Below are 21,014 nucleotides of genomic sequence, written 5' to 3'. Positions count from 1 at the left end.
GCTGCCGTTTCCCTCGACCACCCGCTCCAACTGGCACCACCCTGTCCCTTCTCACACACGTGGAGTCCTTCAGCAAGTCCTGTTGCCTCTACCTCCCAAATACATCCTGGCTCCACCTCTCTGCCCAGCCAGCCCTCTGCCCTGACTGCAGTGGCCCGCTGAGCAGTCTGCCTGCTGCTTCTCTCCATCCTAAAGTTCACCTCCACACAGCAGCAGAGTGATCTTACAGTGCAGGCCAGACCACCACCCTCCCCTACAGCCTCCAGTTCTTCCCCTCACACTTGGAGTAAAATCCAAACTCCACTGGGACCTACAAGACCTTAGGGGATGGGGCAGTGTCTGCTCTCTGCATTTCTTAGGTGCTTCTCTCCCAACACCTCCCTATTCTTCCTCTGACAGCCGGTCCCTGCGCTTCCTTGGGGTTTTTGCACTCTCTGTTCTCTTGCCCGCAACCCTGCACAGAGTCTTGTGCAATTGCTCTTTCTCATCATTCCTTCAGATCCTAGCCAGGAAGCCTCCTTGATTACACAGCCTAAAGAAGCTCCTCCCTGTCCACCACCTTCTCTCTGTCACATCCCGTTTTTTCTTTCTCATAGCACTTTTCATCTTCTTGTTCCTCTTTTGTTTATTGTCTGTTCATGTGAGAAGACACTATGTCTGTTTAAGGTGTTCCCAGCACCTTTTTTTTTTTTTTTTTTTTTTTTTTTGAGACGGAGTTTTGCTCTTGTTGCCCAGGCTGGAGTGCAATGGTGCGACCTCGGCTCACTGCAACCTCCGCCTCCTGGGTTCAAGCAATTCTCCTGCGTCAGCCTCCCAAGTAGCTGGGATTACAGGAATGCACCATCACGCCTGGCTAATTTTGTATCTTTAGTAGAGACGGGGTTTCTCCATTTTGGTCAGACTGGTCTCCAACTCCCAACCTCAGGTGATCCACCCACTTCGGCCTCTGAAAGTGCTGGGATTACAGGCGTGAGCCACCGCGCCCCCGGCCCCCAGCACCTTTATCTTTTGGCCGAGGCTGGGGGGCCCAGTGCGGACTGAACCTCCTGGGAGTTTTTAGATTTATTTTTTACTTTTATTTTATTTTTTAAAAGACAGGGTCTCACTCTATTGCCTAGCCTGGAGTGCAGTGATGTGATCATAGCTCACCATAACCTTGAACTCCTGGCTCAAGTGATCCTCCCACCTCAGCCTTCCGAGTGGCTGGGGTGTGGCTAAAAACTTTTTCTTTTACCAGACTGGGCAACATGGCAAGACCCCATCTGTGCAAAAAATAAAAAATTGAAATTAGCTGGGCATGGTGGCACCCGTCTGTAGTCCCAGCAATGTGGGATGCTGAGGTGGGAGGATTACTTGAGCCTGGGAGGTCAAGGCTGCAGTGAGCCAAGATTAAGCCACTGCATTCCAGCCTGGGCAATAGACAGAGCAAGACTGTGTCTCGAAAAAAAAAAAAAAAATTTTTTTAGAGACGGGATCTTACTCTCTTGCCCAAGTTGGTCTCAAATGCCTGGCTTCAAGCAATCCTCCTGCCTCAGCCTCCCAAAGTGTTGGGATTACAGGCGTGAGCCACTGTGTCTGGCAGTGGGAGTTTTTAAAAAGATCTATGTTGATTCCCAGCTAGAATCGGCCCCTTCCTAACCTTGTCCACCCCTTTGAGGTCTTGGTTTTACACTTTACTAGGCCTCTTTCTGTCCTCTAATCCAGCCAGCCTTCGGATTTGCAGCCAGAGGCCTGACACCCAGGCAACACGCAGCCTGGCCCCCTCACTGTCCCTCTGACGGCCTGATTGTCATCCTGAGCCACTCCTTGTTCCCTCTGTTTTCCCCTTCACAGGACTGGGCCTCATGCTGCCTGCCAAATGCCAGTCTTGGGCTGTCTCCTCCCTGCCACTGAGTCATTCCTTCCCGAAATGCACCCCCTTCACCCCCCAACCCCTCACCACAGGGTGAAGCCTTCAACAGCCACAGGGTGCCCATTTGGTTACAGCAGGAATTGTCATTGTTGAGTGTGTGGACAGATGAAATAATGAGGCTGTTTTCCCTTAAACAACTATTAAGCTGGAGCCGCCCCAGCATGCATACAACTTAAAAAAGTGATAGCAACAGAAAAGCTTAAATGCAGGTTGATAGAATGAGTCTTTTTCATTTTCATCTGCTTGGTTTTAAGTTTATATGTTACAACCTTTCAAGTGGTCATCTAGGACCAGGTGTGTCTTCAGGTAAGCCATTTGATCACATGTTGAATGGAGCAGGTACATGTGGTACTTAATTGGAGACAGCTCCCAGGTTCCATTGAACACATTTTTACTGAGCACTTACAATGTTCTGGGTCTATGCAAATGCAAATTATGTCCATTCCTAACCCAGTGGTCTGCTCCTGTGTGCCCAGCATGCCTTGTTCTCAGTGAACCCGAGCTGCTTTCTAGTGATCGTTGCCTTCTATTCCAATAATCCATTTCCCTCATGCGGTGTCTTGAACCTCTCGAGGGCCTACAAAATGCAAAGGCTTCCCAGCAGTCGTGGAGTCTGGTTAGACCATATGTGGGCGTCTGTGGGAGGCTTCATAGAGTGCCACAGACTCTGTCCTATTCAACATCTTGATTCTTGGTTGAAATGAACCATGAACCAATGAATTCTGTCTTGGTAGAGAGAGGATGTGTTCAACTGGCAGTGCCAGGAGGGAAAGCAGATGCCATTGTCATAGCCCAGGGCCGGAAGGCTCCATCTGACCCCCACTGCTCTGCAAAGGCCATCTGGCCAGTCACAGCACTTACCCTTGGGACCTGTTTAGGCCCTTCCTCACTAGAATGGTTTTCTGGGTCTTTCTACAACAGCTTGCCCTTTTTATTTTTTGAGACAGAGTCTCGCTGTCACCCAGGCTGGACTGCAGTGGAGTGATCTCAGCTCACTACAACCTCCACCTGGGTTCAAGCGATTCTCCTGCCTCAGCCTCCCAAAGTGCTGGCTGGGATTACAGGCATGAGCCACCGTGCCTGGCCCTTTTTTTTTTTTTTTTTTTTGAGACAGAGTCTCACCCTGTTGCCCAGGTTGGAGTACAGTGGCAAGATCTTGGCTCACTGCAACCTCCACCTCCCAGGTTCAAGCGACTCTCCTGCCTCAGCCTACCAAGTAGCTGGGATTACAGGCACCCACCACCACACCCAGCTAATTTTTTTGTATTTTTAGCAGTGACAGGATTGCACCATGTTGGCCAGGCTGGTCTCAAACTCCTGGCCTCAAGTGATCTGCCTGCCTCGGCCTCCCAAAGTGCTGGGATTACAGGCAGGCCTGCCTTGGCTTTTTAACAACATGAAGGCACTTCCTATGAGTCAGTTCCTTTTCTAAGCACTTTACATGTATATTCTCATTGAATCCCAATTATGATATTCTCTCTTTCTCTCTCTCTCTCTTTTTTTTTTTTTTTTTTAAAGAGATAGGATCTCACTCTGTCACCCAGGCTGGGTAACTATGATATTCTTATTCCCATTTTACAGATGTGGATGTTGAGGTTCAGAGTGGCTCAGGTAAAATGGCTTCGGGTTATCTAGCCAGACAGTCTGAAGCCCTTGGGCCTTGCTGTCCTCTTTGCCAGCCCTCATGCCTTCCTGTTTTTTTCTTTCTTCTCTCTTTCTCTTCACCCTTCTGATTATTTCAATAAACCTTGTTGTGTGATCAAATTCCTCTGAGACAGTGTAGGAAAATATGGGGATGGGAGTGGAATTGGGACAGGTCTGATAGGGCTACTTTGCAACCAGAGAGCTTGAGGCTGAAGGCGGCATCTGGAGTGTGGATGGTGCCACGTAGAGAGTTGCTGGCACACCTGCTGAGCTCAGCTGCCTCTGCCAGAGACTAGGTTGTGCTCAGCTCTGGACCTCCTAATGCCCAGATTTGGCAGCTTGGGCCTTAGAAGCAGCCCCACTGGTCAGTGTTCCTCTGCTAAGCCTTGTTCTGAGACCTGCTCTGCAACACCTGCAGTGTAAGGGCATGCCTTCAGTGAGTAAAATCACAGCTCCTCTCCCACCACTCTGCTCTGCTCAGGAATGTTTTCTTGATCACTCCTGGGAAAATGAAAATGTTGTTATGTTGTGCAAGGGGAAGCTAGGTAAGGAGGGAAGGAAGAGAGCCAGAGGATAGCAGGCCTGGGCAGGCAGGAGGGCCCTGGGAACCGTCTGGGGCCTTGGGGGAGTGAGGGGGATGCTGAGTGGGGAGGTGCTGCTGGAGGGGCTGGGAGAAGGAGCCCCACTTTCTGGGGAGGAAGAGGACATCCCCCAGCAGGAGGGGCCCGCAGGACCTTGGAGCAGCCGCTGGGCCCTTGAAGGGGCCCACTGGGCTGCTGGTTTCCTGGGGCGGGAAGTCCTGGCTGCAGCCAGAATTTGGCCAGGGGAGGGCAGCTCAGGCAGGAGGAAGGTGCACAGTGCGGGAGGTCTGGAGCCTCTCCTCCCTTCCCGCTCGCCTCTCTTCTACTTGCTCTGTTCCCTGCCAGCCTCTGTTTTTCTCTCGCTCTGACCTCTGCATTGTTCCTTCCCTCCTGTCTTTGCCGCCTTTCCTTTCTCTCTCTCTGACTCTGGTTTCTTCTCCCTTCCCTCTGCTCTCTCTCATTCTCTCTCTCTCTCGCTCTCCGGAAGAGGAATTGCGATGCCTGTAGCTGCTGTGCTCAGCTCCAGGGTAAACAGAGTTGCTTGCAGGACGGTAGGGCCCGGGTCCATTGCCTGGCCACCTGTTGCCATGGTGACCCAGAGGCAGCACAGGCAGCAGCTTTGGCTGTCTGGCAGGGAGGGCAGGGGTCTGAGGAGGGGAGAGGCTGGCTCTGTCCTTCACAGCCCCAGAATGGCCCACCCCACTGTCAGGGCCTGCGGCATGGGGGTGACTGCCTGTGAACATGGATTCTGTACTGGGTGCTGTCAAAGCAGCTCCCCTGAGGGGGGGTCACATGGGAAGGGCGGGTCATTCATACTTGGGGTCAGACTCAGATTGCCCGTGTTCTAATCGCTTCTGGCCACTTTTTGCGGTCTCCTGGAGGTAGAGGGTGGGAGGTGGCAAATAGCCCCAAGGGAGGAAGCCACAGGGAGGCAGCTAGTGGGTGGGACAGAGGGAAGAACAGGCAGATTTGCTCTTCAGCAGAAGGGTCTCCCTTGGAAGGGAGTGAGCCCTCTGCTTCTGGGAGCAAACAAGCTCATGCTGGACAGCCACCAGAGGTAGTGTGGCGGGCTGAGATTTCTGCACCTGAGAGGGGCCTGTCTAGCTGAACCTGAGGTTTCCTCCCACTCTGAGAGCTGAGGATTTATAAAGTACAGTTTTCAGCTCCCTGAGAGTTTGCAATTTCCTCACCGACAGTGGCCTAGTGGGACAGTGTTCTGGAAAGTGCCTTGACCCTAGATCATGCTGGAAAAGGGTACTGACACCATCACGGCCTCCTGCAGAGGACATGAGGGTAGACAGGGAGGGGAGCTTCTTGGAAGTCCTGGCTCCAGGTATGGGTCCTGGCCTGGCATGTCTGGGTAAGGAAGGGCCGGTGGATGTCACAGATGCCTGGGATGCAGCAGTAACTGTCCTGCCTGCCAGATGAGAGAGAAGCAGTTGTACAAAGTGGTCAAGCAGTCTTAGCTTTTCGGTAAGCAGACTTGGGTTGATGTCCCAGCTCTGCCCTTTCCTGGCTGTGTGATTTTGTGTGCGTATATGTGCAAGTTACCTTTTCTGAGACTTTGTTTCCCCATCTGTAAAATGGGAATAATAACAACATTCAGGTATTAAGGCTGTGTGATGATTAAAAGAGATAATGCATAAAAATATTCAATACAGGCTGGGCACAGTGGCTCACGCCTGTAATCCCAGCACTTTGGGAGGCCAAAGCAGGAGGATTACTTGAGGCTAGGAGTTCGAGATCACCCTGGCCAACATGGTGAAACCCCATCTCTACTAAAAATACAAAAAGTATCCGGGCATGGTGGCACACACCCGTAATCCCAGCTACTCAGGAGGCTGAGGCAGGAGAATAGCTTGAACCCCGGAGGTGGAGGTTGCAGTGAGCCAAGATCACACCACTGCATCCCAGCCTGGATGACAGAGTAAAACTGTCTCAAAAGAAAAAAAAAATGTGGCTGGGCTGTGGCTCACACCTGTAATCCCAGCACTTTGGGAGACCGAGGCAGGTGGATTACCTGAGGTCAGGAGTTTGAGACCAGCCTGATGAACATGGTGAAAACCCGTCTCTACTAAATACAAAAAATTAGCCGGGCGTGATGGCGCATGCCTGTAATCCCAGCTACTCAGGAGGCTGTGGCAGGAGAATCGCTTGAACTCAGGAGGTGGAGGTTGTGGTGAGCCAAGATTGTGCCGTTGCACTCCAGCCTGGGCAACAAGAGCGAAACTCCATCTCAAAAAAAAAAAAAAAGTTCAGTACAGTGCTTGGCCATATTAATTAAATATACAAGGAAGAATGATTGTTCTCAATCTTACCTGCACACCCACCACTTTCAGTTTTATAAACTGAGGAAGCTGAGTCCAGAGAGGTTGAAACACTTGCTCCTGTTAGGTTGTTAGTTTTGGGCATACTGCAGGGACAGCGCCCAAACAATACGGAGGAGTTGAACCCTGGCCCACCCAGCCTGGCCCCTGTCCTGCAGGTTCCTGTCCATCTGCACACAGGGTCAGACTCTGCTCACACTCTGCAGCCCTGCTGCCCCTCGGCGTAGCAGATCTCCTAGGGAACTTCATGTTCAGTGGCTGTCTCCCTATCTAGACCTTGGCTCTGTGAGGGCGTGGCTCAGGCTTGCCCACACTCCCCACTCCCTGCAGGCCTGACTCAGTCTCTCAGTAAGTGCTGGCATAAAAGGAAGGCAGGACCGTGGCAACTTACAAAGCTGTTCATATGTTTGCACCTCACGACAATCTACACCTCACGACAATCTACAAAGTACTACAAAGTACTTTACAGATAAGGAAACTGGTCTGTGGGGGGTGCTCACTTGTTGAATGAATGAATGGAGAGAGGGGAAGCAAGTTGCCCAGAGACCTCCCCATCATCCCCACCCTGCTCCCTGTACTGAGGGTGGGGCTGGGATTCAAATGCAATCTACCCGTCTTAAGAACCCACTGTCCCCCCGCAAACCCTCTTTCCACATTTCTGTTTCCCAAAGTGAGAACAAATGCTGCTAGAGTCTGGTTGTTTAGGAAAGACAAGTTCCCATCCAGCCCAGCTGCTGCGTCCTCTCTAGCCTCCTTGACACTGCTTCCTCACATGTGCACAGAACTGCACAGTTAGCCAGGTCCCTTTAGGTTCTCTCCTTTCATCCGCATGCAGCTCTTCATGGAGCTGGGTGGGAGTGCTTGTCCTTCTTTAACCAAGGAGGAAACAGCTTCTCAGTAACTTGCCCAAAGTTTGCCTAACTAAGCCCTTTCACTTAAGACCTTAGACAGAGAGCCCCCTGGGGCTCAGTTTCTCCACCCATACAACCAAGCAGGTGTAATCAGTCTTCAAAGCCCTACTCACCTCTTGGTGCTGAGGAAAGGGCTGTGCTCAAGCTCTGGCTGGGCACCTTAGGGAGGACTTGAGATGTCTCTGAGTGCGGGATCCCTATGTACCTCACCAGTGATAGCACCTCATATATTTGCTTATGGGTCAAATGAGATGTGAATGGGAAAGCATTCAGGAAATGCCCTCCCTACTCCCCCAGGGCCCTGGTGGTCACCTCTGGGACAGGGGCAGTTCTCAAGATGACCCGCAGAGGGTAGGTGTCAGATTTCAGACAAGGTTATTTTTACCCTTGGGGGTGGAGGGAGGCAGGTGACATTTGGACTCACAGTTCTAGAATGGGGTGAGGGGGCAGGGATGGGAGCAGGGCCTCTAGTGGAGAATCTTGTCTGACCTCAAGGTCCATGTTCTCCCTGCCTGCGTGGGGTGACACTAGGGAGAATTGGGAACGCACTGAAAAAATCTCATGCATTTGCTCCACAGCGAGCCAGGCTCTGTCCCCTCTGGGCCCTGGAGATACCAGAAGTAGAAAGAGAGAGTTTCTGCATTGTAGATCTTCTGGTCTGGTGTCAATCAAATTCTCCCACAATTAATTGAAACTTGTCACAATGGAGAGCACTGCAGAAGTGAGGTACACAGGTGCCCGGGGTGCTGAGGGATAAGGAGCATTACAGAGATGCCGGAGCAGGACAAGTGCTCCAGGCAGACGGAGTGGCACGGGCAAAGGCCCAGTGCTGGGAGATGGCAAGCTGTACATGAGGACCTGAAAGAAAGCCAGTGTGGCTGGGTCACGCCGTGGTGCTATATAGGACTACAAGGTTTATGTGCGTTGTGTGTACAGTAAGGGAGCAATGCACCAAAACAGCAGGAACTGTAGCAGAGAAAGTTTCATAATCAAAAGGCAGCCAAACAAGGAGGTGGGAGAGAACCTCAAATCCACCTCCCTGGGGAGTTTCTCGGACTGGGGTTTTTAAGGGGATTTGGAGGAGCTGGGGGTTGCTGATTGGCCGAGGAGTGAGGGGTGGAGTCATGGGACAGGGAGAAGAAGAAACTACATTCTTTTTTTTTTTTTTTTCTGAGACGGAGTGCAGTGGCGCGATCTCACTGCAAACTCCGCCTCCCGGGTTCACGCCATTCTCCTGCCTCAGCCTCCCGAGTGGCTGGGACTACAGGCGCCCGCTACCGCGCCCGGCTAATTTTTTGTATTTTTAGTAGAGACGGGGTTTCACTGTGTTAGCCAGGATGGTCTGGATCTCCTGACCTCGTGATCCACCCGCCTCAGCCTTCCAAAGTGCTGGGATTACAGGCGTGAGCCACCATGCCTGGCCAGAAACTACATTCTTGTGTTGAGTTGCTTCTTTGGAGGGAGGCTTTAGACTGACCGGTGTCAGTGGACCCCCTGAAATGCAGGATTTGGGGCTGGGTACAGTGACTCACGCCTTTAATCCCAGCACTTTGGGAGGCTGAGGTGGGTGGATGACTTGAGCTCAGGAGCTCCAGATCAGCCTGGGCAACAAAAAATTAGCTGGGCATGGTGGCACATGCCTGTGGTCCCAGCAACTCTGGAGGCTGAGGTGGGAGGATCACCGGAGCCTGGGAGGTGGAGGCTGCAGTAAGCTGAGGTCACACCACTGCACTCCAGCCTAGGTGACAGAGCAAGATCTAAAAAAAAAAAAAAAAAAAGCAAAGCAGGATTTTGTAAATATAAACCTCGAAGGTTTTTTTTTTTAATGTTAGAGATGTTATCTAGAAAAGTTAGGACCTTGTGGCAGGGGCTGTGTGACTTTTAAGCAATAAGCAGCTATAAGAAAGTGGGCTATAGGGCAAGCTGGTTAATGCTTAGCTATGCTTTTACTTACAGCTTATGCTTTTGTTAAAAGCTTAGCAATTTAGCTTGATTAATTTTGTGAGGATGGCTTCAGCGTGAGTGAGACTGGAGGTGTGGGCAGGGGTGGCCCATGAAGGGCCTCAGAGACCTTGTTAAGGAGTTCTTCCTATAAGCCAAACCCTTTCAGGATTGGAAAGAATCTTGGAGACTCTCCGGTTAAATGCCCCATTTGACAGATGAGGAAACTAAGGCCCAGACATCTAATAATAAAACTCACCTTTTTACAATCACTTACCATGTGCCAGAGATCAGGCTGTACACTCTGCTTTCTGCTTTCACTGTATTTTCCCCTTAAAATATAGCCGGCATTTAACATCTTATTTAATTTAAATTAGCAGACTGACTTGATTTTTGCCAAAAATGTTTTCTCTCAATAATTAAAAAAATTAATTAATTGAAGTAAAATTCACATAATGTAAACTTAACCATTTTAAAGTGACCAGTTCCGTAGTATTTAGCACATTCACGGTGTTGTACAACCACCACCTCTATCTAGCTCCGAAAATTTCCATCACACTAAAGTACTACAATCCCTTACTCACTAGGTAGTTTTTCCCCATTCCCTCTGCCCCCAGCCCCTGGCAACCACCAATCAGCTTTTTGTTTCTATGGATTTATCCGTTAATGTGGATACATACAATATGTGACTTTTTGTGTCTGGTATGTTTCACTTAGTATATCTTTTTGAAATTCGTCTATGTTTTAGCATGTATCAGTACTTCATTTATGTTTATGTCTGAATAACCATTCATTTGATAAAGATACATATACATATATACATATATATCTATATACATACATATATATTACAATTTGCTCATATATTCATTTATTAATGGATATTTGGGCTGTCTCTACCTTTTGCTTGCTGTGAATAGTGCTGCTATGAATGTGTGTGTGCATGTATTTGTACTTGTTTTAGTTCTTTTGGGTATATAACTAGGAGTGGAATTGCTGGGTCGTATGGTATTTCTATGTTTAACTTTTTGAAGAACTGCTAAACTGTTTTTCATGGCGACTCAACCATTTTACATTCCCACCAGTAATGTACACGAGTCCTGTGAATTTCCTGGCAGCAGGCCCAGACCAGAGACCTCACATGACTGTGAAGCTGGAGCAAAGCTGCCTGTGCGCTGCCCCATGCAGCTCTGGTCCTGTTCCTCCTTCCAAGTTTTTCAGTAGCAAACAGCCCTGTGTACTGACTTTTCTCCCATTCTACATGTCCTTGGTTCCTTAGGATCCCTCTCAGGGCTGCATGAGCCAGGCACAAGGGGTCATGATGCTTCAGCCTACCCAGGCTGTGCAGTGAGAGTTCTCACCTTCCTTTGACACTTAGAAGTCCTGTGTCAATACTACCAGTTCTATGAGTGAGGCTGTCACATATGCAAACTCCTTTTTGACCCCCATACCAGGGAAGATGCCAAAGTGACAAGGGGAACAAACACACTGGTCTGGCTGTGCTGCCCTTTAAGAATCTGGCTCAGCCTCAGCCTGGTAACCCTAAACAGCAATGGCAGGGTCTGGGTCAGTAAGACACAGCTCTTTCCATGCAATGTTGGAATGAGTGCCTCCAGTCTCTTATTGCTGATGGGAACCTTGTGAAAGGACCTGCATCTCCTGGACAAACCGAAGACACCCGTGGCAGTGCAGGCCCCACCCCCTGAAAAGCCGTCACACTACTTGACTGACCACGCCAGCACTATGGATAAACCTCAAGCCTTTTAGGTTAACTCCTGTCTGCCACAGATTCTCAGGAAAAGAGATCATCTTTCTAGATCCAGATTCACAGGCAGATGACAATCCATGACCTGAATAACCTCTTAGGGAAGGTTTTCAGATTCTGCTCCACATTCTGGGACGCTTACCAGGGCTTCAGATTAGGAGGAGAAAGTTTATTTTATTTTATTTTTGTTATGACCTCTATCCAGGCCTCCTTTCCTTGGATGCAAAATCAGTGTGATAGAAAGGAGAATGAACAACAAGCACATTGTGGTATTAGTGAAAGAAGCAGCTACCATTTGGAAGCCCAGAGGGAGTGTTTATTTTTTTAATTTTTATTTTTACTTGTAAAAATAAAATATTTAATTTATGATCTTGAAAAAAAAAAAGAATTGCTAGGGTAATACATATGAGAACTGCCAGCATAGGACCTGAGACTTAGTAGGTGTTCAATAACTGTTCACCAAATGAATATATATAGGAGATGCTTCATAAAAATATTGGTTCAATTCTCTGCCTTTCCAACTCCCAAATCTTGAAGAATGTCAAGTGTGAACACACTCAGTAGCTAAAGGAAAATTAGGATGTTTGATAGGACATTGGGACCATCATTTGTCTTCTAGAATGAAGATATGATCTGATATTATATGACAATCAGAAGCCTGAGGAACAGCCCCCTGGTATCCTTCCTCCCAGCCCTGGGGCTAGCTTTGAGGACGTATGCTCCCCTTTTACCCATGAGTTTGCTGCCTAACACTACTACCCTTTTTTGCCTTGTCTGCTGGGAACCTCAAGGCCAATGCAGCTCTCTTTGGCAGCATCTGGATTCCTAACAATCCTCTCCTCTCTTATTTGGTTCCTTAACTTTATTTGTTTGCATTTTGGTTCCTAGTGCACATGCATCCTGTGTGTGTCCCGGGTATGTGTGTTGGCTGCCTCAGAGCCTCTTTTGGGAAGAAGGCAGGGAATAGGCTGAAAGAGGAGCTTTGGAATGTTGACAAATACCCTGCCTTGCTGGTGGGGAAAGCGCCAGGAGGCTGCCCTTGGGTTTCTCTGAGAGGCTGGGGGAGAGGGAAGGGGCTGGGGCCACCTCTGTGGGGACAGAGCATGGAATTTAGTCAGCTCCCTCACACTGCTTAGAGTGACCTGGTTCAGACAATGGGGCCTTTCATGGGGCCTGGCCCACAGCTCTGGGGTGGGTGCAAGGCCTCTTCTCCCTTCCCGCCCCTGGGGCCCACCTTCCAGTACCTTGTGAGAGGCAGGGGCGGGAGAATGGGAGGAACAGGGGCTTTGCAGTTTTGCACCCTGGGTTTGAAGCCCTGCTCCATAATCACTGGCTTTTTGAATTCTCACAGAACCTCTCAAAAAAGCTCGTAATCTTGCCTTGCACAGGGTTGCTGTGAGGCTCTGGTGAGCACATGGGTAGAAAGCACTGTGGAAACAGTCCACTTTGAACTATGTTTGGGTCCCTCCCAGCTGTATTTCTGTAGAAAGCACAAACTTTATCATGCTAATAGTAAGCACTCAATACATGTTAGCCACAGGGTATATGTGTGCTAGGAGCTTCATATACTTGGTGTTGTTTAATTTTCTCCCTACGATGATTCTTAGAAGTGAGTATAATAATCCCATTTTTATAGACAGGAAACCGAGGCCCATAGAGGTGGAGCAGCTTGCTCAAGGTTATCAAAGTTAGTTGTGGAACTGGACTTGAACCCAAGCTAGGCTTGAACCCAAGGCCTGTGCACAGCCTGTGTCATGGTGGGTTACTCCAGAGGTCACCCAGGCCTGCTCCTCCCATTCAGGGCAGGTAGGTCTCCTTTGCACCAGGCCTGTTGCTCCAGATGGCGTCTGCAGGTATGGTGATCTCAGCTGGCTTATCACTGTAGGCCGTGCCTTCTCCAGAAGTCTTCCATGGTTTCTGGGGACTTCTTGGCCTGGACCCCAAGCCCCTCTTCCTCTGTTTCCACCCATCCAGGTACGTAGAGCATTTTCCCACCTGCTCTCATTTGCCCCAGTGTTCACATCACCTGAACCTTTTGCCCCGACATTCCGATCACCTGAACCACAGCCGTTCTGTTTCTCCTTTTTGCTGTTCCTTATGGCCTCTCTGCACCTCAGACCTTCCTCCCACTGTGAGTCTCAGCTCTCAGGCCATTAGTCTTTTCCTTTCTCTCTTCCATGGGCATTTATTCAGCCCCGACTCTGTGCCAGGCACTTGTCCCTATCCCGTGGAAGCATCTATCTGATGGGGGTGGCAACTGTGAGGACAGTGACTACCCAGCTTGGTCAGTGCCGTGATGGAGATGGTGAGGCTGCAGGGGCATTCTAATTCTCCCTGGGGAAGAGAGACGCAGGATGAGGAAGGGCTCACCTAGCAGACGGGGGCAGATAAAGGGATTCTAGGTGGAAGCGGCACCTTCCTGGTGGGGGAAGACAGCGGGAGTGAGAGTGGTGCTCTAAGGAAACATATATGGTCTGGAGCTGAGAGAGTGGCTGCTGGGGTGAGTGGCAGGAGCTACGGTGGCTGGTTCTTGATCCTGAGAGCAGTGGGGAGCCATCGAAGAGTCTTGAGCAGGGGAAATGCCTGGTGAGGCTTGCTCTTTAGAGAGGTCTATGTGCTCCTAAGGGGCAGAGCAAAGTCCCGTGGTGGGTGGAGTTATGAGGACCAGGTCTCCCCGAAAGACAGGACATGGTAAGCAGTAGTTGTTGAGTTGGATTTGCTTTTTGGAAAGATCCCTCTGGTGCTGTATGGAGGCTGGAAGGAGTTAGATCAGAGGCCTGTTTAAGGTCGGATCATTGGGACTTGGATACTGGGCAGAGGGAGGAAACCAAGGTGAAGCCTTGAGCCTGTTTCCAGCCCCAGTAGCCTGTGGGCCTGTTGTCAACTTGCCTAGAAGGAGCCATGGCCCAGTGGGGCTTATACTGGCCCCCGCAGCTGGGTGGTCCTGGGCCAGCTTTTCCCTCTGTGCCTTAGTCCCTCAGGCTGTGAAGGGATTGGGTGAGGGGGTCTCTCCTGCCCTGACCCCGCAGCTCTGTGACATGACTCTGGCTCAGGAGGAGGGACACAGAGCCCACGGTGTGGCTAGCTGGGGCGTAGTCTAGCATTATCAAGTCTGGCCAGGTCTGCCAGGGCCTGGGACCAGCACTTGGCACAGCTGCTGTCTGAGAGGGCACATCTTCGACCTCTGGGTGCCCTCCTACCCTTGCAATAGTGCAGTCCCCCCGCCTCCCTGGCAGCTCTCTTGGCTCGGCCTGCCTGGCCGCCCAGGCCCTGACTCCATCCAGGGCCTCTGTTCTTCCTATGACTGGCCCTGGGAGGAGTGGCCCAGCTCTGGAGCCCCATTGGCCAAAACTTGCCTGGGCTGCACACACCCCTGCCTCCCAGACTGGCTGCCTGCCCACCTTGGGACTAGGAGGCCTGGCCTGGCATGCCCTAATGTGGGCAGACTGCCTTGGAGCCCAAGGAAGGAGTGGAGTCTGAAAGGCTATGCCTGGGGCCACCTGCTGCTCTGTGCCTGCCGCCTGTGCTCCAGCCCAGGGTTTCTGCACCCCTCTCTTTGAGGGGAGTGGTGGGGACAGCAACTGCGAGGCTTGTCTCTCAGTGTGCTTCAGGGGCCCTGCTCAGAGGAGCACAGCATTTCCATTCTGACAGGGTTCTAGAGCTTCCTCACTGGGAATCTCAGCTGGGTATGCAAATCCCAGGCTGAGTTAGGCCCTGGACTCCTGGAACCAGGGGTACCTGGAACCAGGGCACCAGGCAATTCTCTGTCCTACCTGGTGAGTGACAGATGTGGCTTGGGAAGGGGGAGACCCTGCTCAGGATCACACAGCACTTGAGGAACACAGGTAGAATTTGAACTCAAGTCCGTCTCTGTTTGTCCCTCCACAAACCTTTGACGATGTCCTCCTGTGTGCCAGGCCCCTCTAGGCCCAATTTGTCTTTGTATTCTCTATGTTTGGCCCAGGGCCCTGGACAGAGGAAGCGTTTGGTGAATGAATAAATGAACGAATGAACCAGTGAGCAGGGCACAGGTCCTGGCTCCTGTGGCATAGGGTCCAACAGGAAGGTAGGGACTCCTGATTCACAGAACAGGAAACAGGAGCGCATGGGAGGAGGGGTTGACCAGGTGAGAAGCAGAGAGAGGACCAGAGCTCAGGCATCATGACTGCTGGTCCAGGGCTGTGTCCATGTTCCTTTGTTGGTGAAATGGGTCAATAGTTCTTGCCTTCATCCTCGTGAGGACTCAGTGAAGTGGCGGACGTGCCCAGGCTGGTAAAGTGGGGGTGCTGTGTGTTGGCATCCCTGTGTGTGTGTGTCCAGACTGCCCAGAAACCCCAGGCGGTCTGCCCCTTTTGTTCTGCCCCTTTTGTTCTGCCCAGTTGCCCTCTGCAAGTGGGCGTTGTCTCCCCCATTTCCTCAGCTCTCCCTAGGGCTTCTTTCTGGAATTTCTTCCCAATACCCCTGGCTATGGGAGGGCTTTGGGAAGAGTGTGGACGAATGGAGTCTTGCCTACCACCTCTCTCTACCCACTCCTACACCCCGAAAGCCAGCCACCCGTATCCATGCAGGCCCCCAGTGCACAACCAAGCGGGAAGTGCCTTGGCAGTGGTTACCATAGCGATGGTTCCTGCTGCTTGGACAACATCGGCCTTCCAGCTACCTGTGAGAGCCTGCAAGCCAGGCAGCCTGGCACCCTGCAGGCCTCCACCCAGGCTGAGAGCTCCTGGGATGGCTGTCTTCCTGCCTCCCCTTGGTGCCCAGCCTCCTACCCAGGGGCTCTTGGGACTAAGCCGGGTTTCTGGGAACCCATAAGCCGTTCTGGGTCAGACAGGCCTGGTTCAAATCCTGGCTCTACCACGTGGGGGTCAGTGACTTTGAACAAGCCACCTCGGTGTGCTTGAAATTGAATTAGCTATGGGAGGCTCATTGGGGGGAATTATCTAAGGAGTATACACCAGGTACAAGAGCTACCACTGCCATCATCCTGCAGCCATGGCAGGCTCACCATTGGGGCATGGTGCTCTTTGCCACTACAGCCAAGCCCAGGTCCCTGGACTCCTCATCTCAGCCCCAGGAGGCCCTGCAAGCAGTGTAGTGTCGGGGGTAGGAGCTCAGGCTGCAGCAGACCTCTGGGGCCACAGCTGAGCTTTGTCACTTACTTGGGCTCCTCATCTGTAGGATGAGGATAATAAGGCATCTGTGTCATAGGTTTGTTGGGAGGATAAAATTGGATTAGTACATATAAAGTACTTGTAAAATTATGTGACACCTAAGTGCTATATAAACATTAGTGGCGACTGTCATCACCACCACACAAGTGGCATTGGCCATGAGAATTGGAACCCATATGCCTGTCCCTCCTCATTTTTCTCACACATGCAGGTGTGCCCAGCTCTTGAGCTCATGGTCTGCTTAGGGATGGCAGGCTGCTAGCCCCTTCCCTCTTCCTCCCTTCCAAAGGACTGATGCGCACACCCCACCTCTTCTGCCTGGAGAGTAAGACATGCTGGTTCCAAGCAGAAACCCCAGCTCTAATTCATGAGTTGGAGAATTTTCTCAGCCAGTTTTCCAGCTGGCAGCTGTTGTACCCAGCCCTGGATCAGACAGCTGGTCAGTGACTGCCCACAGCCCTCCCAGGCAATAGATCCAAGTGCTAGACATTAGCAGGCCACAGAGGCTGTCCTGATGGCCTCTGAAGATGGAGGGAGCCCAAGAAAGGAGCCCTTTGGGGATGAAATCAGGGCAGCTTCTTGAAACACTGTATTAGGAACAGTTCCCTGGGCTTGACTGCTATAGAGCTCTCTAGGCCTCCCTGCATAGAGAGGGGACTCTTTCCAGAATGAAGGTAAATCTAAGGCAACATTTTAAAAAGTTGGCCCAGGAGCTGAAGCGAGGAGGACTGACTTCTCTGCATGGTTTTGTCTCCACTGGCCCACTCGGGTGCAAGGCCGTGTTCATATGCGGTTCTTGGCCAAAAGGAAACTGGGCAGAAGCAGCATCCACAGATCCCCTGGGGTCTGAGACCACGGGCTGGAGAGTGGTGACCACTCTCAGGTTGGGGTCTGGTGGGAGGTGGCCCTAGGTACTCTCTCTCCCCCAGACCCTAAGTTCTCAGGGCTGGACACACCTGGGAGACCCTGCAGCAAGCGGACCTCTCTGTCCCCACCTGTCCCCCAGGGCTTGGCCTCTGTGTTCTCCAGCCGTACATCCCGGAAGTCAGCCTTACGTGCAGGGAACGACAGTGCCATGGCAGACAGCGAGGGATACCGGAACCCCACGGAGGTGCAGATGAGCCAGCTGGTGCTGCCCTGCCATACCAACCAACGCGGCGAGCTGAGCGTCGGGCAGCTGCTCAAGTGGATTGACACCACGGCCTGCCTATCTGGTGAGGCTGTGCTCCCCATGGCTCCCCACCTGCCCCACAGGCCCAGAGCAGGGGCCGTGCTTTCAGAGATGGTCACTGTCTACCCTAAGTGCCACACTTGTTTCTTATCTTGGCCTTTGCTTATGCTGGTCCATCTGTCTGAAATGCCCTTGCTGATGTCTCAATGCTCAGCACAGCCCACCTCTCTCTCACTCAGAACCCTTCAGCCCTGAGTGTTGGTCCCAGGCCCTAAGTCCCTGCCTCAGCACAGTGCAGCCTTCCACATGGCTGCTTCAGATTGGCTCGGAGATGCTGTTGAGCAAAGCCCATGACTGCCTGCCCTGCAGCGCTCCTTCCCTGAGTTGAGGTGCGCTGGACTGAGCCCATTTCATTCCTTGTGTTGCACTGGTGTTCTCCAACCTACAGCGCTCACAGCCTGGTGGGGTGGGGATGGGGGATAGACAGGTGACCCGACTGTTCCCCAGCACTGTTTCAGAGGCCCTGACCCAGGCCCTGGGGGCAGGGAAGGGATGCCTGAGGGGCTAAGGCACCTGAGTGGAGTCCTGAGGGTGAGAACGACTCAGGCAGGGAACAGGTGGTTGAAGGGACGGGGCTCCAGAAGGCCAGGAAGCAGGCCAGTGTGGCGTGATCACTCATTCAACAGCTACTTACTGAGTGTGTACTATGTTCCAGGCACTGTTCCAGGACTGGGGTACAGCAATGAACAAGACAGGCAAAAATCCTTGTCCTCAAGTAATTTACAATCTAGCCAGGAGGGAGAGACAGTAGACGGACGAAAAGCAGATATACAGAAGAGGGTCGGGGTGGTGCCCACGGTGAGGGGTGTAAGGAAGGGTGGCAGCAGGGTGTGGTGGGAGTTGCGGCCTTGGCTTGGGCAGCTGGAGAAGCCTCCTGAGGAGGTGCCATCTGAGCAGAGGCCTGTGATCAGGGGAGGCTGCTAATGTCTGGCTTTCTTCTCCTGACACCAGCGGAGAGGCACGCTGGCTGCCCCTGTGTCACAGCTTCCATGGATGACGTCTATTTTGAGCACACCATTAGGTAAGTGGCCCCTCCTGCCTCAAGGTCCTCTGGTCTCCCTCCCGTCAGCCTGGGGCCTGTCCTCCTGACTCCCTGCCTGGTCAGCCTGTGTGCTGCCTAGAGCCTGACTCAACTGACTGAAAATGAGGTGGGGGCAGCCTCTGGGGAAGTGTGAACCCCTCTGCAGTGTTTCTGGGGTCTAGGAGTTGACCTGCTGTTCCATGCGGTGGGTGGGTGGGTGTTCCCTCAGCCAGGGTGTGGCCGAGATAGCATAGTGGGGTGCTGCGTGACTTTGGGGAAGTCAGTCTCTCTCTCTGAGCCTCAGTTTTCTCATCTGCAGAATGGACAGGGTTAGACTTAATCAGTGAATGCCTTTTTGAGCTTGGACATTCTCTTTGGGTCCTTGGTCATTGGGCTGTAGGGAGGCCCCTAGACAAGGTGCTTTGGCAAAGTCTGAGCCAGAAGCTTGGGCCATTCAACCTTTGCTCACATCCTTCCGGGGATGAGGAGCTCGTTACCTCATTACTAAAGTAGACTTTTTTTTTTGGAGATGGAGTCTCCCTCTGTCACCCAGGCTGGAGTACAATGACACAATCTTGGTTCACTGCAGTCTCTGCCTCCTGAGTTTAAGCAATTCTTGTGCCTCAGCCTCACGAGTAGCTAGGATTACAGGCGCCCATCACAAGGCCCGGCTAATTTTTTTGTATTTTTAGTAGAGACGGGGTTTCACCATGTTGGCCAGGCTGGTCTCGATCTCCTGACCTTAGGTGATCCACCTGCCCTGGCCTCCCAAAGCGCTGGGATTACAGGTGTGAGCCACCACACCTGGCCTTTTCTTTTCCTTTTTTTTTTTTTTTTTAATGGCTGTACAGAATAGAAGAATATTCGTCACATGCACCGGGCTTTGCCTCCCCATGGCTTTGCCCATAGATCCTGCTTCTGGGATCCAAGGAGCAGGCTGAGCCCTTGGCTCAGGACAGGCTGCAGGGCCACACACAGAGCTTTTGTCTCTGGGCCTGATCCTAAACTCACCAGCACGAGCTAGGACATCAAGTGCCAAGGGCTTATTCAGGACTCACTGGGTGCTCAGTGTGTCACCATTAAGGAAGAAGATTGGCCAGTCCCTGTACTCACTCATTCAGTCATCAGTCATTCCCTCACTACACACTTAATATTAGATGAGCACCTTTTCCAGAGCAGGGGCCTTGCTGAGACTGGGCATGCAAAGTCCACTGGAGCACAGCCTCTTCCCCGGAACCCACAGTCTCCAGGGGAGGCAGATGTAGGAACGTCATTCAATTCGCAGTGAGAAGTTCTTTGCAATAATGGGCTCCGGGCCAGGCGCAGTGGCTCACGCCTGTAATCTCAGCACTTTGGGGGGCCTACGTGGGTGGATCACGAGGTCAGGAGTTCAAGACCAGCCTGGCCAACATGGTGAAACCCCGTCTCTACTGAAAATACAAAAAATTAGCCGGGCGTGGTGGTGAGCACCTGTAATCCCAGCTACTCGGGAGGCTGAGGCAGAGAATTGCTTGAACCCAGGAGGCAGAGGTTGCAGTGAGCTGAGATCGCACCACTGCACTCCAGCCTGCCAACCTGGGCAAGAGAGCGAGCCTCCGTCTCAAAAAAAAAAAAAAAAAAGGCTCTGCTTCGTAATACTTTTTTTTGTTTGTTTGTTTAAGACAGAGTCTTGCTCTGTTGCCCAGGCTGGAGTGCAATGATGTGATCTTGGCTCACTGCAACCTCCACCTCCCGGGTTCAAGTGATTCTCCTGCCTCAGCCTCTTGAGTAGCTGGGATTACAGGTGCGTGACACCACACCCAGCTAATTTTTGTATTTTTAGTAGAGACAGGGTTTCACCATGTTGGCCAAGCTGGTCTCGAACTCCTGGCCTCAAGTGATCTGCCTGCCTTGGCCTCCCAAAGTGCTGGGATTACAGGCGTGAGCCACCCTGCCCAGCTGCTTTGTAATACCTTTTATTTTAGAATAGTTTTAAATTTATAAAAACATTGTATCTCTAAAGATAGTACAAGGCCAGGCGCAGTGGCTTGTGTCTGTAATTCTGGAACTTTGGGAGGCCAAGGCAGGCAGATTACTTGAGCTCAGGAGTTTGAGACTAGCTGGGCAACATGGCAAAACCCTGTCTCTACCAAAAATTAGCTAGGCATGGTGATATACGCCTGTGGTCCCAGCTACTTGGGAGGCTGAGGTGGGAGGATCACTTGAGCCTGGGAGGTGGAGGTTGCAGTGAGCCAAGATCACACCACTGCACTCCAACCTGGGTGACACAGTTAGATCCCATCTCAGGATAAATAAAAAAATAAAAATAAAGATAGTACAGAGAGTTCCCATATACCCCACACCCAGGTGCCCCATGATTCACATCTTACATTTGTAGGGTACCTTTGTCACAATTAGTGCACCAATACTGATACATTATTTTGATGCCTTTTTAAATACGTTAACTTATTTGATCCTCAAAACAATACTATGTGGTCATAGCTATTAGTATCCTCATTTTACAGATGAGG

The 21,014-nt window shown here is 51.5% G+C and overlaps 1 protein-coding gene across 6 annotated transcripts in view; it reads left to right on the top strand.

Moving 5' to 3' along the window:
* The window catches only part of ACOT11 (acyl-CoA thioesterase 11), a 65,542-nt gene that overhangs the window by 22,981 nt on the left and 21,547 nt on the right, over nucleotides 1-21,014 (top strand). For all 6 annotated transcript variants that reach the window (XM_063655422.1, XM_054448869.2, XM_063655428.1 and 3 more), the window contains 2 exons: nucleotides 17,259-17,466; nucleotides 18,435-18,504. In XM_063655422.1, the coding sequence (XP_063511492.1) occupies nucleotides 17,328-17,466; nucleotides 18,435-18,504 (209 nt within the window). In that variant the 5' untranslated portion in view covers nucleotides 17,259-17,327. The remainder of the gene's footprint in view (nucleotides 1-17,258; nucleotides 17,467-18,434; nucleotides 18,505-21,014) is intronic.

This window comes from Pongo pygmaeus, chromosome 1 (genome assembly GCF_028885625.2).
Source record: "Pongo pygmaeus isolate AG05252 chromosome 1, NHGRI_mPonPyg2-v2.0_pri, whole genome shotgun sequence".
In the NCBI taxonomy this organism is placed as follows: domain Eukaryota; kingdom Metazoa; phylum Chordata; class Mammalia; order Primates; family Hominidae; genus Pongo; species Pongo pygmaeus.
Note: the sequence above shows the minus strand (reverse complement) of the source record. Positions and strands in the feature narration are given on the sequence as shown.